General features: G+C 37.2%; 1 protein-coding gene across 1 annotated transcript in view; it reads right to left on the reverse strand.

The window, feature by feature from the left end:
* Nucleotides 1-2,962: 2,962 nt before the first annotated feature.
* Nucleotides 2,963-19,596, reverse strand: part of WDR64 (WD repeat domain 64) — a 79,931-nt gene continuing 63,297 nt past the window's right edge. The window contains exons 17-28 of the mRNA XM_045536957.1: nt 19,074-19,175; nt 17,940-18,009; nt 16,953-16,989; nt 16,242-16,381; nt 14,794-14,899; nt 13,663-13,721; nt 12,417-12,526; nt 8,907-9,095; nt 8,667-8,772; nt 6,328-6,408; nt 5,083-5,196; nt 2,963-3,481 (exon numbers count right to left, since the gene is read on the reverse strand). Coding sequence (XP_045392913.1) covers nt 3,398-3,481; nt 5,083-5,196; nt 6,328-6,408; nt 8,667-8,772; nt 8,907-9,095; nt 12,417-12,526; nt 13,663-13,721; nt 14,794-14,899; nt 16,242-16,381; nt 16,953-16,989; nt 17,940-18,009; nt 19,074-19,175 — 1,198 coding nt within the window. The 3' untranslated portion in view covers nt 2,963-3,397. The remainder of the gene's footprint in view (nt 3,482-5,082; nt 5,197-6,327; nt 6,409-8,666; nt 8,773-8,906; nt 9,096-12,416; nt 12,527-13,662; nt 13,722-14,793; nt 14,900-16,241; nt 16,382-16,952; nt 16,990-17,939; nt 18,010-19,073; nt 19,176-19,596) is intronic.

The following is a 19,596-nucleotide window of genomic DNA, read 5'->3' on the forward strand; positions in this document are numbered from 1 at the left end:
CATATCTCTTTTGTATTTTATCTACTTTATTATTTGCATTTTTAAACTCCATGATGTTGCTATTGCTGTATCCTGTTAATATTCATTTAGGCTATCCATATATTTACCATATCATTGCTCTTTGTCTTCTCTCTACCTCTGAATGCTTATCCATTTTCCTTCTGCTTAAAGAATATTTTTTAGTACTTTCATTAATGTATGTCTACTGTGATTAATTCTCTCAATTTTTGTAAGTCAAAATCTTATTGCCATTTGACTGCCCTTCCTGAAGAATATTTTCTCTTGAATGGGAATGCTGGGTTGGCATTTATTCTGTTTCAGGACTTTGTAACCTCAAAGTCCTGAACATTCTGGTTTTTGGCCCTCATCCCCTTTTTATTTTGTGGTGAAGCTGGCTGAAGTCAGGCTAATTGTGTTACTCATGAAGATAATTTGTCCTTTATCTCCCTCTTGTTGCTTCCATAATTTTTTCTTTCTGTTCAATTTTCAGCAATTTTACTATGAAATATACAGATTTGCATTTATTTTTACTGATATTTATTTATCCTACCTATGGCTAACGGTACTTCTGATTCTGGTTAGTGGCTTTTATGAAGTTTTGAAAAATAATTGGTGTATTTGCTGCTACCCTATTCTTTCCTCTTCTTCTGAGACTCCTATTATTTTTACTATCTCAACTGTGTTTTTTTCCCTCTCTTCTCTATTTTTCATCTCTCAGTGCTTCAATAGGAATATTTCCTTCTAACCTATTTTCAGCTCACTAATTTTCTCTTTAGTTGGACTCTATTGTTATATCCTTTGAGTGAGTTTTTAATTTTGATTATTGCATTTTTTTTGCTCTAGAATTTCCATTTGGCTCTCATCAATAATTTCTAACTATCTGCTGAAATTCTAAATCTTGTGTTTTATCTTCTCCAGTATGGTGAGCATAGTTATTTTAAAGTCTTTATCTGGTAAGTCCAACATCTGGAGCCCCTGTTTTTTTCCATTACCTGTTGTTTTCCATCAGTTCTCATTCTTGTTTTGTCTCCTTATGTACCTGGTCATGTGTTATAGTGTGTCAGACATATATTTGAAACAGTAAAGATGTAATTTAAAGTCTAGGATATTATCTTTCTTCATACTACTTACTCCACTTCTGCAGGCTCCTGGGGGTCTAGCAATTCAAGATCACTTTAGTCCAATTTCAGGGTTTGAAATGACTGGAAGGTGAACTGCAGTTTCCAATGAAGATCTGTCTACGTTTGTGTCACACATATGTCTAGGATGCAGTTCTTTGGAGCCCTGACCAAGTGAGAGGGGCTCACCCCTTGAGAAAGACTTAGCTCCAATTACCACTTCAGTTTCTTAGCCTCTGGAACCAGCACATGCCTGTAGGAGAAAGCTGGCTTCAAAAGTTAGGCTGACCTACCTGAGCCTCAGTCTTCCTCCGGAATCTGGCATCTTCATGCTTTGCCATCTATCTCATTTGCTCCAAGATACCTTCAAAGAGATGTTTCCTGATTCTAGTGTTCCTTAGAGGGAATGATTGGTCCAAATTACTTAGTCTACCATTACCTGAAACAGAAATCATTGCCTTATATTTCAGTGAACATTCTAGCCCCATATCACACATAATGTAATAAAATATTCTTAGTTATTTTTCAACAAATCATGCCTTTTTTAAATGGCTAATATAATCAGTCTACCATTTCATACATGAGGGAAAAGATAAAGCTTTTCTACATATTTGGTGTATCATTAAAAATTATAACTACACAATTATGTATAATGTCATTCTTTACCGTATATCGACTAAAATAAAATCACTTATATAATGTGCAAAGATGCTAAATTATCTTTAAATCCTAAGAGGGTCAAGCAATTGTATATTTCTGTTCAAAGATATCTGAGAATCAACTCCTCTGGCAAAAAGGGTAGGGGATGCTAATTTAGGGTCTTGAATGCCAAATTTAAGGAATTGATGCTTGGCAGAGCGGTCAACGTTGTTTTTAGGAAATCTATGCCTAGATGAAATGGCCTTTTTACAACTGAGATTGAAAGATGCGAAATCAAATAATTTTCATAAACTTCTTGAAAGTTTTCTTTTCTACTTTTTTAAAAATAATCTCCTGGCTTACTTAGGTGTTGATAAATGGTTTATGTTCTGTAACTGTACAGTTTTCCTAGAGTCTTTTCTTCATGTGAGTAAATTATAGACATCATTAAACATATTTTTTAAACCCAATAAAATAGAACTTATTTTAAGCTCAGTATTTTCTCTTGGAACTTTATTTTCTTGTGTAATTAAAATGCATAAAGAAAAAAGAGAAAAATAAAAGCAGCATGAGAAATGATCACATTCCTGTTAGCAACAACAATTATTAATAGTACTATACATGCCTAGAAATGAACATAAAAAGAAATGTAAATATGGAGTTTACATGAACAAAAAATTTTCTTGGCTTCCAAAGATGGTGCAGTTTTAAGAATTATAAAACCCTACACAGAAGGGAAAAGCAGAATCAAAAATTAAGGGACCACAATTTTTTCTTACCAAGTGTCCTTGTACTTTGGGGAAAGTAGATCAATCCTTGATGTGGGAATACTTTTATTTTATTACTCAAGAGCTCAGAATCATGTCTCAAAGAGGCCCAGATCATCCAATCTTCAGGCTTCAATTCTGATACTTTCCTCATGCCTTTAACTTATTAAAAATCTCATTTATTAATGATATTTAGATGCTTTCATTTTTTACATGTGAAATGAAAAATGAAATTGATCAGTTGGTCAAAATACCAAATCAATTAATAAAAGAATTAATAAAAGATGAACCTCAGAAAGATCAGATAATTCAAATTTTATTTACCTGGAGCTATTTTTAGACTAAATATCAATAATTTCTGCCTTTATCTAAGAAATGCTAGACATTTCCTTCCCAATGACATTTCTCTAAATGAAGAAGAAAAATAGCTAGAGGTCTGCCTGGTGCATTTTTCTTTTTACCAATAATTCTCTTTGTATACTACATAGCATGGCACCTAAGTGATTTTGACACTTACCACATATGTTCTGGTAACAATTCTGGTTATGGATTAGGGTGAACCATGGGAGGAGCTAGAAAGCTAAACACCAATAACCATATTATTTTAGATCTACTTATGCTATTGATTTCATTTGTTTCCTTATGGTGTCATTTTGCTCACAGTAAACAAGAAACATTGCCTAAACTATTGGCCGCTTGCTGCTTGCTTGGTGTTCGGAGTCAAGGTCCCCAGAGCTTCCTAAGCTTCTCCACCAGCAGCCTGAGGATTCGGAGATGGCTGACAGTGTCTGGTGGACTCTCCCTCTCACCCAGACCAGGGTATCATCCAGACTTTGCCATTTTATGTGCAGCAACCACTTGTGATTTTTCTCTTTATTCGGGTATGGGTGGGAAGAAGGAAGAAGCCAGATTTATTTGCGGGACAAAATTTTTTTTTAAACTCCTCTTCTGTGATGGCTGTGAAATAGAGAGCATGTCAGTTAGTTACTGGCATATATGACAAACACAATTTTCCAGACGCAAATTGCATCACTAATTTATATAGAGATGTTAATCCTCCTAGAAAAAAATTACAGTTATTTATTTAATAATCCTGTGTGCCTCCAGGGCAAAAGTATCTTAAAAATAGGAGGTGGGGCTCCTGAAGGCTGCGGTGCAAGAGCAGAAGCTGTAAACTATTTAACTGGGCAGTTAGTTCTCTGTTCTGGGACTCAACTGTATAATCTGCAAAGGGTTGGTTCAAAGCAAAACAAAACAAGAATGAGTTCATTAATAATTAAAACTGCATATTAATAATATGAGAGTCCACTGACACATAAGAAGATAAAAATCCAGCGATGATCACATAAATAAGAAATGGAAGTTTGTTTTGAATTGGATATTTTGTGAAGAAATACATATAAAAATTTAAGCCCAATCGGTTTAAAAATGCAGACCAAGAAGTGTCTAATGTTGCCAATGATGTTCAACCAGCATTTATGATACGTATCAATTTGTTTCATGGTCTTTTATGGGGAAGAGGAGAGAAAGAAGAAAAAGGAAAGAGGAGATGTAGAGTTCTAAGGAAACGGAAAAGACAATGAATGAGCCCTGAAGGTCAAGATTCAAACCCTAAAGATCCTTCAGGCTTAGACACCAGCAGGTCACATGACAACTCTTTCTTCCTGAGACAAGGCAGGAGGCTTAGTTCCCTAAATCAACCTGCTGACCCCCAGCTATGGGAACTTCCCAAGCTGCATGGATCTTTTTTTCTTTTATGTTCTATTTTTCTTCTTCTACTTCTTTTTAAAATTCATTCCTTATTTGTTTTGGTGAATGTTCTTTGAGTTTCCCTTTATGTTCTAGACACTGGAGTTACAGCAGAGAATAAGCAAGACAAAGTTTCTGCCTTCACAAGTCTTACATTCTAGTGGGATAGAAACAATAAAAATAAATAATTTTTATTTTATTTTATTTTTATTTATTTATTTTTTGTGAGACAGAGTCTCACTTTGCTGCCCGGGCTACAGTGAGTGCCGTGGCGTCAGCCTAGCTCACAGCAACCTCAAACTCCTGGGCTTAAGCAATCCTACTGCCTCAGCCTCCCTAAAATAAATAATTTTTTAAGGGAAAAAAAGATGCCATGGAACATGCTCTTAGGAAATAAAATGAATTCTTATATGATGCAACATCAGGTCATGATCAGAGCTATGAAGAGAAGGAAAGCCAGGTGAAGGGATAGAGCATGACGGGAAGGGAGTGCTTTTTCAGTGTTTATTATCTGTAAACTCTCATAAGGTTATTCTGACCAGCAGAGACCCAGTAGCTCACCCAAGTCTGAATTGCCTTGCAGTGTATTTAAGTAGGTAGGCTCTGCAGTTAAACTGCCAGGTTTAAATCCCAGCTCTATTCCTTGCTTCTTTTGGGATCACAGATAAATTACTTGTCCTCTGTGCTTCAGTTTTCTCATTTATAAGATGGGGATGATCACTGTAACTACCTCAAAGTGTTGCAAAGATTAAGTGAAAGAGTGTGATATCAAGTACATAGTATCAATGGCAGAATTGGTGCTAACTTACTCTTTCATGTTGAACGTGACCTCCCTTCTTCTTTCCGGTAACGCCGTCTGAAGCGTCCTTTTGTGCTTCTGTACCAATGAGCGGAAGGAATCGTATACTAGTGGGGCTTGACACCTGGAAGTCATAAATAAGTTAGTCAGACAGACTTTAAGTGATTACTTCTTTTTTTTTTTTTTTTTTTTTTTGAGACAGAGTCTCACTTTGTTGCCCGGGCTAGAGTGAGTGCCGTGGCATCAGCCTAGCTCACAGCAACCTCAGACTCCTGGGCTTAAGTGATCCTCCTGCCTCAGCCTCCCGAGTAGCTGGGACTACAGGCATGAGCCACCATGCCCGGCTAATTTTTTTGTATATATATTTTTAGTTGGCCAGATAATTTCTTTCTATTTTTAGTAGAGACGGGGTCTCACTCTTGCTCAGGCTGGTCTCGAACTCCTGACCTCGAGCAATCCACCCGCCTCGGCCTCCCAGAGCTAGGATTACAGGCGTGAGCCACCGCGCCCGGCCTAAGTGATTACTTCTGTAATACGAATTCAGGGGGTGAGGGGTGAGAAGGCCCACCTTCTTCAAATTACACCCCCCAGGTGCCCACTATTAATTCTTGAGAGTTCACCCTTAGCATCATCTGTTATCATAAGTGTTTGATACCTGTTATGGTGAATATGTTCTTGGCAAAGATAAGTAACATTTAATATAAAAGTTAAGATTAAGTTGAAATATTTGGTCTTTGGTTTATCATTTCCTGGGTTAATTAATAAGTTCTTTAACAGAGGTTACCTGGACTGGAGACTTGAGGGGTACATGGGGATTTGGAGGGAAACAAGAGATGGATCAGTCCTGCGTGGAGGGGCCACACGGGCACGGTCACAGAGGTAACGGAGAGACCAGTGATGCTTAAGGCATGGCAAGTAATTCGGTGTGGTTGGAGTATAGGGAGAGTATGGGGAGAGTGTGATGGAAAATGAGGCCAGATCGTGGAAGGCTAGTAGGCAGGCTAAGGCATTTGGATTTTATCCTGTAGGTGATTAAAGAGCCACCAAGATAAAAAAGAGACAAGTGATGCAGGCCATTGACACACAGAACCCAAGAATTCTGTGAGATTGGACACAATACATTTCTGGAAGCTTCGGTCAACTTGATTTTGTGATTTTTCTCCAACCTTGCTTGGTAGCCCAGGGTCAGAAATGAGATGGTAGATTCCCTATTGCTCTGTTACCGTCTAGTTAGTTCCAGAAACCTCCAACTCACCCTGTATATAGGCAGAGAACCGAAAACAATCCCTGCCTCCCTGTTTTCAGTCATAAAACCTTCCAAAGCATGTCTTCGAATCTGCAAAACAGAGGAATGAATGTTTAATGAAAAGGGCACATTCCATCAGTGGCAAAATACCTGGGTTCAAATCCTGACTCTGTCACTTATTAGCTGCATGACCTTAGGCAAGGTCCTTGCCTATCCACTAGTTCTAAGAATAACATATATATATTTATATGTGTATATATATATATATATAACTCAAGTGCTATTCAAATATAAGATTTGGTATCATCATATTATTATCACTGGTAGCAATATATAAAAAAGAAATTCGTCACATGTCATGAGTTGTTAAAAAAAGAAATTAACAGAAAATAAAAGTGAAAAGATTAACATCACATAATCAAGAATGATAAGGAATGGGCATAACTAAGATTACTGGTAGAAATCAGATAATCCTAAGTGAAAGGCATTTTAATTCAGCTTCAGCATTGAACGTTTGTTATTTTACCAACCAACAGAGGTAAGAAAAGGGCAAAGCTTGAAATATTTGGAGCATTCAATTATTTCAAAGGCTCTAAAAACCTTTCTAAAGACTTCCCCAAATTTATTTAATGCTTCATTTAAGTTACTTCTTAAAAACATGATTTCTTATCTCTAAGTTAAAAGAGACTATTAAAAGTGAATACCAATCTTTATTTCTAGCTTATACTATTTTAATCCTATTAACAAATTGAGTATCTGTTACATGCTATGTACATATCTTTGCTCATAAAGAGTTTATGATTTAGTGGTGGGGGTAGGAGGTAAAGATAAGTATGCAAATAAAAAAATTCTAATTTAACATAGAACATGCCAAGACAACATGTTATGAGACACAAAGCAGGGAGAGATTGGGGCCTTTCAAGAAAGTGGAACTAACATCGATTGGATCAGAACAGAGAACCCAGATATGAAACCATACTCCTATTGCCACATGATCTTTGACAGAGCAGACAAAAACATACACTGGAGAAAAGAATCCCGATTCAATAAATGGCGCTAGGAAAATTGAATAGCCACATGTAGAAGACTGAAACAGGATCTGCATCTTGCACCACTCACAAAAATTAATTCATGATGGATAACAGACTTAAACCTAAGGCATGAGACTATAAGAACACTAGAAGACAGTGTTGGAAGAACTCTTATAGATACCCGCCTAGGCAAAGAATTTATGAAAAAGACCCCAAAAGCAATCACAGCAACAACGAAAATAAATAAATGGGACCTGATCAAATTAAAAAGCTTCTGCACATCCAAGGACACAAGCAATAGAGCAACTAGACAACCTGCAGAGTGGGAGAAAATATTTGCATGCTATACACCTGATAAAGGGCTGATAACCAGAATCTACAAAGAACTCAAGCAAATCTTCCCTCTTGTTTTTAACTATTTTTAATTGGACTGTTTTTTTTTTTATCACTGACTTTCATACACTCTACGTGCTAATCTTTTGTCAGGTGTATGTTTTACAAAGATAGGCCACCCTGTCCACTTTGGACAGATGGAGAGAGGTTATGGGTATGGCAAACACATCTCAGGTGAACAAAATCACAGGGGCAGAAGACAGAGGAATTCTCAGTTCTGGAAACAACAATTAGTCTGATTTGTAGTGAGCGGGGTAACCACAGGTTAGTAATGGGAGATACATTTAGAAAGGTATGTTTAGTTTATTTTGTGGACTATCTTGAGGAAATCAATTTTAATTAATTAATGCCAGACCTTAGTCTAAAGACTTATGCTATATCCATTCTCTAGACATGTTAAAAATAGAAATAGAATGAACAGCAGCACACTTTTATCTGCACTGAAGAAAAATGTGTTTACCTGGCAAAAGGGACTTTGCCGATGTGGTTTATGTTAAGATCCTTGGGATGGGTGGATTATTCTGAATTATCTAGGTAGGCCTGATATAATCACATGAATCTTTAAAAGCAGAGAATCTTTTCTCCTGGGTCAGAGGGACATGTGACCACATGGTCAGAGAGATGAAACATTTCTGGCTTTGAAGATGAAGGAAGGGGGTTCACAAACTAAAGAATGTGGGATTTTCTTCTAGAGCCTCCAGAAAGAAACTCACCTCTGTCTACACCTCAATTTTAGCCCAGTGAGACCCATGCTGAACTGCTGACCTAGAGAATTGTAAGATAATCAATTTGTATTATTTAAGCCACCAAGTTCGTGGTAATTTATAACAGCAAAAATAGAAAACTAATATACTACATTACTGGACATATTTGAATTCATGAAAATAAAAACAAAGGTTTTTTTTTTTTTTTTTTTAAAGCTACCTTGGGAGAAGAAAGAGACTTGAAAAACTTGAAATCTTGTTCCACTTCAAAGGCTTTGGGAGGTGTACGTTTGAAAAGTAAAGACATAGAGCTCATATTTTTCCATCTGCATATAAAGACACAAGAAAAAAATGTTAAGTACGTATCCACACCTTTTATTCTCTGCCAATTAAACAAATATCCATTATGTCCTTCTCTGGTGCCCAAATTTCCTGGATCCCATGGCATCAGTCGTTTTACCTTTCCCGGTCAAATATCAGAGGATATTCATATTTTTGCTGCTTCTCTGTGAACTTGCTTTCTTCTTTTATTTCTATGGGGTATTCACTAACATCACAAGGCAAAATGAAGTCAGTTGTCTGTGATAACTCAAAGAGCCTTCGCTGCCCCAAATATCCACAATAATGACCATTGAGAGCATGCCAGAGCCTGAAGGAAGATAAGGGAAGGGAGGAGAAAGTGACTGGAGAATTCATTGGAGATCATTTGTATAAGATTTGCTCTGGCCCATCAAGGATTCTAAACTTGAGTCCAAGGCTTCCTACTAAATACTGTGGAGCTAATCATAATGTAAACATGTTTATCAGTTAGACTCTAATCCACAACCTTTTGGGGAAATATTAATTTGAATTTGTACTTATGATATCCATTTATCAAAGCCAAAAAACAAGAGACAGATTTTTCCCAGAATAACACAGCCCACTAAAGCTAATCAGAACCCACACTGATTGACAATCTATTAGTTGAACTAGGCCATAGAATGGGCTGTATCTCAGCTGTCTACTTTTGGAATCAACATCAACAGAACTTGTAGGAATAGAGACCTAGCAATGCTTTCATTGTTATCAACTTCTTCTTAACCTACATCCACAGTTGCTACTATTGTGGAAATCTCACACTCATTTTTACAACTGAGTTCTGAAATCGGATGGCAAACGAAGTGGCTTTTTATCCTTATGAATTATTTCACCATCAGTGTACTCCAAGAGAGCCCTCTAAATAGCCCATGTGGTTTACAGTGATACAGAATACCATTCGCAGGCATGTGCGCCCTATGTCATGTGGAAAGATAAAACAGTATTTGGAAGATCTTCCTTTTATTTCTTGGTTTCAACCGCAGAGTAGCAAATGATGGAAACAATCATCATGTGTTCTGCTGCAATGACCCAAAGGGAGGAGGACAGGCTAAAGGAACTAAGAGTAGATTCCACAAAGTCCTAGTAGTGTTGCACCTCAAAGAGGTAGACCCTGAGGAGGAGGCAGAAACAGAGGTGTCCAGCTGGGACTCCTCACACTTGATTGTCCTGAGGACTTAATGTGAGCATCTTATATCCCTCACACATATCAATTCTCCAGGACTACAGAAATGTCATGGCCTTACCAGACCCTTTACCAAAGGGAAATAGACTCTCCTTTTAAATGCAAAAGCTAGAAGAGTGAGGGACTAACTTCAGAACCACTCTAAATTTATTCTGCCTTAGGCCAGGACTGAAGTGATTTTTGGTCTCCTTGTTTCAAGGTATTTCCTGCTACATGTGGAATTCCCCCAAGTAACTGATCCTGCCTCTCAGCGTCATTTCCTGGGCCTCAGGTATGGATCCTCAGCTACCCTGAGCCTCATTTTTCCTCCCTGAACTTTCGTCTTCAGACTGATTACCTGTCCTGTGTTCCAAAGTTAAGCCTCCATTATGTTTGTTTCCTATTAAAAATCATCATCTTTTTGACAAACAAGAGTTAGAATGTTAAAATTGCCTACCTCTTCAGAAAGTGATAGCTAGTGTTTGCAAAAGGACATGGTTTAGTTAGGAAAAGAGCCGTATTCTGGAGATAGCTATTAATAGAGCTAGGCTCCTTGAACTGAGTATCTAGGGAGATTTTTCACCTGAAGGAATCATAAAATTTCTCCATGCCAAGAATAACTGGTTTGAGCAGTGTGATGGTCTGAATGCTTGTGTTTCCCCAAAATTCGTATGTTGAAACCTAATCCCCAGTGCAGTGGTATTGAGGTGGAGCCTTTGGAGGTGTTTAGGTCATGAGGGAAGAGCCCTCCTGGATGGAATTTCTTATAAAAGGGGCCTGAGGGAGCTGATTTGCCTCTTCCACTATGTAACGGCACATCTAGAAGGCATCATTTATGAAGCAGAGAGCACACCCTAAGCAGACACGAATCTGCTGGTGCCTTGATCTTGGGCATTCCAGCCTCCAGAACTGTAAGCAAAAAATTTCTGTTGCTTATAAGTTAGCCAGTCTAAGGTGCTTTGTTATAGCAGCCCAGACTAAGATAAGCAGGGAATACTTGCAACAACAGAGACATGTGCACGTGTGGTTGGGTGTGTTTGTGTGTGTGTTTCAATCTCCACTTAACACTTCTGCTGCTGAAAATAAGCTGGAGCAGAGACCAAGGCACTGAGTTGTTAAAAACATCTCTAATAATGAAATGTCTTGTTCTTAATCTTTTCCTACAAATAAAACAGCAGATGTCCTTTTTGATGGAGGAAGTAGCTCTAACTGTTTGCCTCCAAATAGGACCTTACCCACCCCCATTCACCTTGAATTCAACATTTCTATAGGTTTTCCTTCACCCTTCCAACATTCTAAATATTTTCCTCTTTTAGTGCCTCCTATCTTGACGAATGGCACTAACATTTGCCTCGTTGTACATGCCAGGTGTCATTCTTGACATTTGTCACCTACCTCCCCTTTTGGTTAAAGTTCATGTCTTGTTGGTGTTACCTCCCAGATAGCTCAAATCTAAAGCACTTTATTTCCAGCTCTGTTGCCACTCCCCTAATCCAAGCCACTGTATTCACCATGGACTTCAAACTGGTCTCCTTGCTCCCACTTTCGCTGCCCTGCAACCCATTCCCCACACATCATCTTTTAAAAATGTAAATCAGATTATATTACTCCCCTGCTTAAAACCCTTCAGTGGCTATTTCTTTAAGGGGAAAGAACCAAATCCTTATCAATGTCCACTAGGCACTGCAAACCTTGTCCCTGCCTAACCCCCTAGCCTCAAGCTCACATGTTAGGTAGGGTCTGCTGAATTTCAGTTCATTTCTGTTTTTATTATTTTTAAACTCTTTAATATACTTTGAAGTCTCTCAACCTCTCGTAATCTTACCTAACTTCATTCTTTTAAGAGGATAATTCATTACTATGATTTTAAGACCTTTCGGTATGCAGCAATTTGTTTCTAGAAACACCACCACATTTCCTTTCTTTCTCTTTATATACGTATGTGTTTTTAGCATTTTGTGTATAGGTACTTAGCATTACTTAGGTAATTAAAAACAACTAAGCTTTGCAAAATCAATGAAAGTGTCAATGAAATAATTAGCCCCCTCACTTTTCTCAGCATCAGTTGCTCCTTCCTGTTACTTTTCTACAACTTCTGATCCTGAGCCTCCTTTTATGACTCTCTCTGGGCTTGGATCTAACTCTCTGAGCTATCTATCTTGCTCAACTCTTTGAAATAATTCTACAAAAACCCACTTTTATTGAAAGTATTTATTATACTTTTTAACACAAGTGAATATGGCATCTCATTTCCTTGGGCATCGAAGAGGATTCCAAATCCGTGGCCACCTTCTTAAAGCCTTTTGTGCTACCTTTTAATTTATTATCTACTTATTTATTTTAATCAGTTTACCAAGATTGCATTTGAACTATATACTTCAACTTTAGCTTAAAATCCTTTACCTCTCTCTCAAAACCCCGAATTCACAGTCTGAGGCCCTCCTGGCTTACCTCACTGAGCCATCGACGGAGGCAGTAAGTACCACTTGTTTTTCTTCCACATAGAGCACTTGAATAATTTGCAGAGAATGAGCTCGCCAGGAAAGCAGCTGCTTGAATTTCTAGATAGTAACAAGAAGACATATCCCTTGGAATAAGTATATGCTGGTCAAAATATAATCTTGAACAAAATCATTTCTCATTAAGTTTATAAGTGAATGGTGTAGACATCTGTGCTAGATGGTTAAGTCCCTACCCCCAATTAGCTCTTCTCTTGCTTGTTGGGGTACCCAAGGTCCCATTTTTAGAAATTTATTAATCTGCACATATCCCCGAGAGAGGCAGTATCTTATGTCTATAGCAATTTATTGCATAATTGAGAAATAACATTTCATTTAGTTGGTAATTAGTAGATGGTTTGATGAAAGAAATGCCTCAGGAGAAGGTTGCAGGGGGACTGGGAGTGAACATAACCAAGAATAGAAGGAAACAGAGCTGGAAGGTGAAAGCCAAAGGTGAGATTGGCAAAAAAGACTTTTCCTATATTCAAATTTATCTAGAGGTAGCGCTGGCTATTTTGTTCTTTCGTAGGGGTGTGGGGTGGGAGGTATATGCTACAAGGAATTAAGAAAGAGGATCATCCCAGCTCATTCTCTTTCAAAAACATCATGAGGCCTCATTGGTTATGTTTCTTTAGGATGTGGTTTATCCTCAAGTTTTGAGACCCTAATGGGCCTCAGAAGACATTCCAAAATTATATGAACTAGAGCTGTCAGCCGGGGAGCTTGCACTGCAATTGTACCCCCTATTGAGTTTATTTCCTCTTTGTCATTGATAAACCTAGACTAACACAGTACTTTTTCCTGGATCATCTACCTCAGAGCATTGTGTGACTAGAGACCTGGCAGCCTGTAGTTTTCATATAAGTCCCCATTCATTTAGACTAGGTGACCTAAGAACTCTTTAACCTCTACAGTGCTATATAAATTTTCACAAATAAGTCAAAACATGAAGAAGATGCAAAGTGACCAGTGGTCTGGCTTACTCATTCCCTCTCTGTCTCCCTCACTCACTTATTCATCCCCTCTTTCCATAAGCAGACCATTGTTACTTGCCATGTGGCTTAAATTTCAATAGCATATGTGCATTGAAAGTAGGGAGTCTTATATTTCTATCTTTTGTGGCATCTAGCACGAAGAAATGCTCAATAAATATGTGATGATTCATTAATTAAAAAGTGGAAAACTAAAGTTCTTACCTTGTTATCATGAGGTGGATCCAGGAAGGAACTAATACTGCAAAGGATAACGTGTCCTTCTGCATAAAATTTAAACATTGGAATCTTTAATTAGCTATCATGTTGTCTAACTAAATATTACCCAGACTGCCAAGTTATTTTGATTCAGGCATTTATAATGGTAAAAAATAGAATCTGAGAAACCAGAAACAAAAGCAGAAATTTCACATAAATTTTTATATGTAGCAATTATTTCGCTTCAGGCTTAGTAAGTCATGATGAGGTCGCTTTATCCATCCAGAGTCAAAGTTCTGCTAGAGAGCAGGGTGGACAATAATAGAAATGAATATATGGCTACCAGCGTCCAAACTATTACAGAGATATTCACCCTACAATCCAAATGATAGTTACAAAAACTAGATATCAAAAAGCAACAATGACTACACCTAGACATATCGTATTTAAACTCTATGGAAACAAAGGTAAAGAACAAAGTATTGAAATAAGCCAAATGGGAAAAAAAGCCACGAAGATAAGAATTACATCAAACTTCCCATCAGAAACAACATAAGCAAGAAGAGAATGGAGTGAAATATTTAAAATGTTGAGAGAAAAAAATACCTAGAACGATGTACCCTGCAATATTATCCTTCAAAAGTGAAGGAGAAATAAAGACTTTCTCAGACAAACAAAAATCAAGGGAATTTGTCACCAGTATATCTGCCTTGTAAGAAATGCTAAAAGAAGTTCTTCAGAGAGAAGGCAAATGATATACATCAAAAACTCAGATCTACTTAAAGAAAGTAAGAACATTAGACAAGGAATAAGTGAAGATAAATTAAAATTTTTTATGTTTCTTAATCTTAATTGATCTGATAAATAAAAGTTTGTACAAAATAATAATAGCAACAATGTATTTGATGTTTATAGTTTATGAATACTTGAAATGAATGACAGTAATTCAGGTTCTCCTGACATTCACTTATTCTTCTATTTATTCTGCAGGCTGTTCATAACACTCTCTCATGCTTCAGCATCCTTCTTAGTCTTTCTTCTGTTTCAATAAATGCTGTGTATTTTTCCTGTAGCCATTTTTATATCGTGCAGGTTGGTAAGATGCCTGCAGCTGATTATGTCAGAGGAATGACTTACCCACATTTCCAGCCAGTAGTATCCTCGTACATGAATCAGTATACAGTGACGTCAGAGAAATGGCAGAATGTTTTGTGAAAGGTAGCATGTCTTTCAGTAGTCTTCCCTAAGTAAAGCATAATGCAAATAAGGCTTTTCCTCTGATAATAAATTCTGTAAAATCTTAATATTGAAGTTGATTTTCTCTATAAATAACATATCTTAAAAATTATCTTCACTATTGAAACATGATTCTCTTCTGGTAATAAAAAATAATTTGAAGCCATGCATAGGGACTTATTTCCTTGAAATTAAATATTCTAAAGGTATAGACAATTGTTAATTATAAGCATCTAGACTCTGATTATTATAGATTGTCTCTATACTTGGGGGTTGTTTTTGCGTATCCCATGACCCGTTTCATGAAATTCCTCAGACCTTATTTACAATTACATATTCTCTTTTTAAACAAACATTCTTTTCAGGTTTACATGTATCTCAATTGTTTTAAACAGAAATATTTGTCTTTTCAGAAGTATTTTTTTCTGAATATCGGTGCAAGGTAAGGGATTATAAGAGATTCAAATTCAGACAGATTGTTTTTCAGCGCCTAGTGTAAGCCAGCACTGGGAAGGGATCTCCCACATATTATCTTGCTTAGGGAATAAACATCTGAGCTTGAAAAGAAAGAGTTTCGATCTGCTACTCATTTCCTGAGACTGTTTTACTTCTCCAATTTCTCTCACTCTTTTATTTCTCTGTCAGAAAAATAAAAAGGCATTGCTCTAACACCAAAATCATCTCAGGGAAAGTTACCATTAGAATATTTTGTATTTTCAAACCAGAAGTTTCCCACTAATGAGCTAGGATCTACTGATAGACTTGGAGCTTCATCCCGGCAGAATAGCCATGCTGTTCCGTGCTGTGGAATCCCATTGTCGGCCATACAAAACGGTGGCTGTTTTTTGGGTTTCCCCCTAGGAAGGAGCCTTACTGCAAGTGAGGCCACCTCCCTTGCTTCTCCAAGGATTTCACTGTCCTCATCCCCAGGTTAGTCCAGATATTTCTTTTCATCATCTTCTATCCTCCTAATTCAAACCCTGCCCCAAATCATTTATACTCAACATTTCAGAGTTCTTATACTCTTTTACTGTAATACATCACTAATGCTCCTTAATATTATTTAAATATCCAGTAAAATACTTAGCCACACATATTCATAGCTCAACCTAAAAGATTTAAAATAGCTAAATTAGCAATTTTGATGAATTGATCGCTTGAGTTATTACGCTGGCCTCTTCTAAAGCTTGAGTAGCATTATCAGTGTGCAGGCTGAAATTTGGCTAGAAGTGGATGCCATATGGAAGAAGGCTAAGATTCATTTAAGTATCTTTTTTAAGTGTCGTCTTTAAGTATCTTTTTTATCTTTCCCATTTTTTCCCATTCCCAGATTTACTGGGCTCCATCACCTCCATATTCCACAAGCGGAGGTGTCCGTCCTCATGAGCAGTGACAAGGATAGGTGGCTGAGCTTCTGGTAAATTGACACCTACTGGATGTTTTCTGTCCACTGGCTGTTGCTCTCCCACCATGACATCTATTTGCTCACCTGTTGAAGAAACTATTGAGTCACTATGGAATTTGCAATACTTGGAATTCCTAATTTTATGGAACATAAAAGAGAAGGCAAGAAAGAAAATAGCAAAAATAACATATTCTTTTCCCTAGATTTTTTTTTAACCCCAGAGAACATCAATAAGGGCAGAGAACAAAAAAGAATTAAAAAAATGGAATCTGGATCCCTGGAAAAATCCAAAAAGCTTATTTTTGGTCCTATTGCAAAGGTATCTATACTGTACATAATAGCTAAAACTAAAACTAAATATTCATCCAGTATAGATCTTACACATTCAGAATGGCTTATAAATCTAGTATAAATTTTTTAAAAATAGGCTGAAGACTAAGAAGCTTAGTAATATTTTGGATTCTTGAAACCTAGAATTAGGATCTAAAAAGGCATCATCATAATGGAAATTTTGCCTCTTGGACTGGTGAATCCTAGAGCACCTCAACATTTGGTTACAAAAAGAACATACATTCATTAAGAGTGTTCATCACCTAAACTTCCTGTTGCAAAGGAGTTGCTTTATTATATAGGAGAGAGGTAATTTCATACCGACCTTTAACCTCACTGTCATGTATGCTTTGCTTGCTTCCCTGAATTAGGAGAGAAGAAGAAAATATTTCTTTGATGTTACAAGGAAATGAAATACACTGAATTAGTAAGTTCTCTAGACAGTTGAGTTTGCCTTTCTCAGAATAATTTTTTGTTTGTTTTTTGAAAAAAATATATTGCAGAGATTTTCATGCCCAGAAATAAAGAATCCATAACTCAACAACATTTTTCTAGTGGCTCAGGTATAGCATAATAATGAGAGTAATGAAATGCCTAAAGCATGCTCAGTTCTTGATGTATATTATTTGTAATTCTATTAATAACTATACAACTTAATCTTTATTATTCCCTTTATTACTGATGAGGAAACAGAAACTCAGATGAAGTGATATCTCTAAAGCTAATCAGATAATAAGTGGAGGACTTGGGTTCAAGTACAAGTCTGTCTTTTATGTCTATTTAAGTTTATTCTTTTCACCATGCTTGGGGGTAGTTTTAAAATGATTCTTGCAGTGAAAACTCTCCTTCAAACAAAATCCTAACTAGAAATGCAATGTGTAAAAATATGTAAAATTGGAACTGAGAACACAGTTTGAAAACCAGTGCATTACATCATGCGTTGTAAAGTAATTACATCACCTGCTGTCTCTTCTCTCTGTGAAATATGTGTAATACTTTTTAGTAAAAGAGAAAGTCTAAAATTACTTTATTATCTGACAAACGTAAAATAACATGCACAATTTATTTTTTTCATGATCATGTATTGATTATTTACATATGATGTGAAAGCTTTGAAAACAATAGAAAAAATTGAAGTAAAGAGTTTAGACATGATTTTGGGGGGAGGGGAACAAAAAAAGTTTTTACATACACACAGAATTTCTCCACCTTTACCTTCTGTCAAAGGAGGGGCTCCAATGCTCAATATCACTATTTTTAAACCAATGTTGAGTGTAACAGGAGGACAGAACTCTCTCCATTTCTTCCTTACCTTGCTACTCTGGGGACCCTTGCTAGAATCACAATGGGACGAAGAACAAACAGAATCCTGACTTGATCTCCTGCAAGGGAAAGGAGGAAGCCCAAGGATGAAAAGTTAAAATATTCTGTCATACTCAAAAGGTGGTCTTTTCTGCTTTAATGTCAGTTGATTGCTTCGTTCATCATCTGTGGATACTGGGCCACTCACTTATGAAACAAATCACCCCTTATATTTTGTGTAACAAATGGCCCTCAGTATGGTGTTGGCAGGGACTATTAGGGAGCCTCAGCAAATAAGGTTCATTGCTGCCCGGGTCTGGAATGTAATAGTCTGGCTTAGGCTACAGTTAGTCCCAGAGGCTCTTACACTGAAATGGTGGGGAGTGGTTTGGCCCCCCAAGTCTGTCTAGCTCCCCGCTCTACAGTGTCTAGCTCCAGCCTGATCCTGTGTCTGCCAGATTCTGCTGAAAATGGGCTGTAAAGTAGCTAGGGTGCTGGTGCAGATATATACAGAACAAGCTCTCAAAATATTCTCAGAACAGTTTTGATGAAATTTCAAGCCAAGGGGTGGGTAGGATGTCATGTTCCGGCTCACTGCTGGGTGACCCAAAACTAGCACAGAAACTTTTTTGATTTCTCTCCAAAGATGTACTTGATATTGTCTATTGCTTACAAACCAGAGCTGTCAAGCAAATATAAATAGGAAAAAACAGTTTTTCTTAAATCCTTAAAAAACAACCCCCTGCTCCCTTAGAAATGGGCTGCGATTGCTCTGTTATAGTGGCTGGTCTGTGACACCTCTTGCCATGTGATATTCTACACTTGCCCTGCAAGTCCGTCCTTCCTTCTTCACATCAGTGCTCGTAGCATTAGATTTTGGCTAAAAGTGTGGCCAAGTGAGCATTTTTCCATTTCTGCTACTGTACGACTGACACGGTAAGGGGAACACATAGCATATTAGATCCCCGAGGACGACCCACCTACAAAACGACAGTAACTGGGAAGAAAGTTGAAGCCAAGTAGTCAACCCAACTTATGTCTTCCTTCAGTTGTACCTTCCTTAATGCTGGGATGAAGAGAACTCTTTTTATGTCACCCATATAAGTCCCAGACATTATCCCTTGATCATTAAGTACTGAGTTACCTTATGCATTCAGGGGTACGGAAGAGGAACATTATGTCATTAATTCTAAAGCGCTTGGGATCCAAGTCAGGGTCCACAGTGAAGCAATCTTCAGGCCGGTACCTGGAAATAAGTATACATTTACATAATAAAAATTCACAGATTAGGTAACTTACACAACTTTCATAGATCCCCTGCAGAACTAATGGATTCCTCCAATATGGATATCATTGAACATGAAAAGAAAGCCCAGGGGAGTAGAGTTTAACATATTTTTAATAAGATTCTGTATCACAACATGATCATTAGTGGCTTAAAAGTCTTTTTGTTCAATTAATTGGTCTAGTCTTCCTACCTATAGGTCAGACAGTGGGGCTTATGTAGTCCTGTGGAGGAATCTCTTGCAAGTTTCATACAGTTTAAAGAATAGAATTCTACTCCTTGAATAAGTGGAGTGACAAATTTGAATAAAATGTGGTTATTACCCCCAGGGAGCTTTTAATTGACTGGAGAAGGGCAGGTCATTCTGTGATTACACTGCTGT

Source organism: Lemur catta, chromosome 25 (assembly GCF_020740605.2).
Source record: "Lemur catta isolate mLemCat1 chromosome 25, mLemCat1.pri, whole genome shotgun sequence".
NCBI classification, from domain to species: domain Eukaryota; kingdom Metazoa; phylum Chordata; class Mammalia; order Primates; family Lemuridae; genus Lemur; species Lemur catta.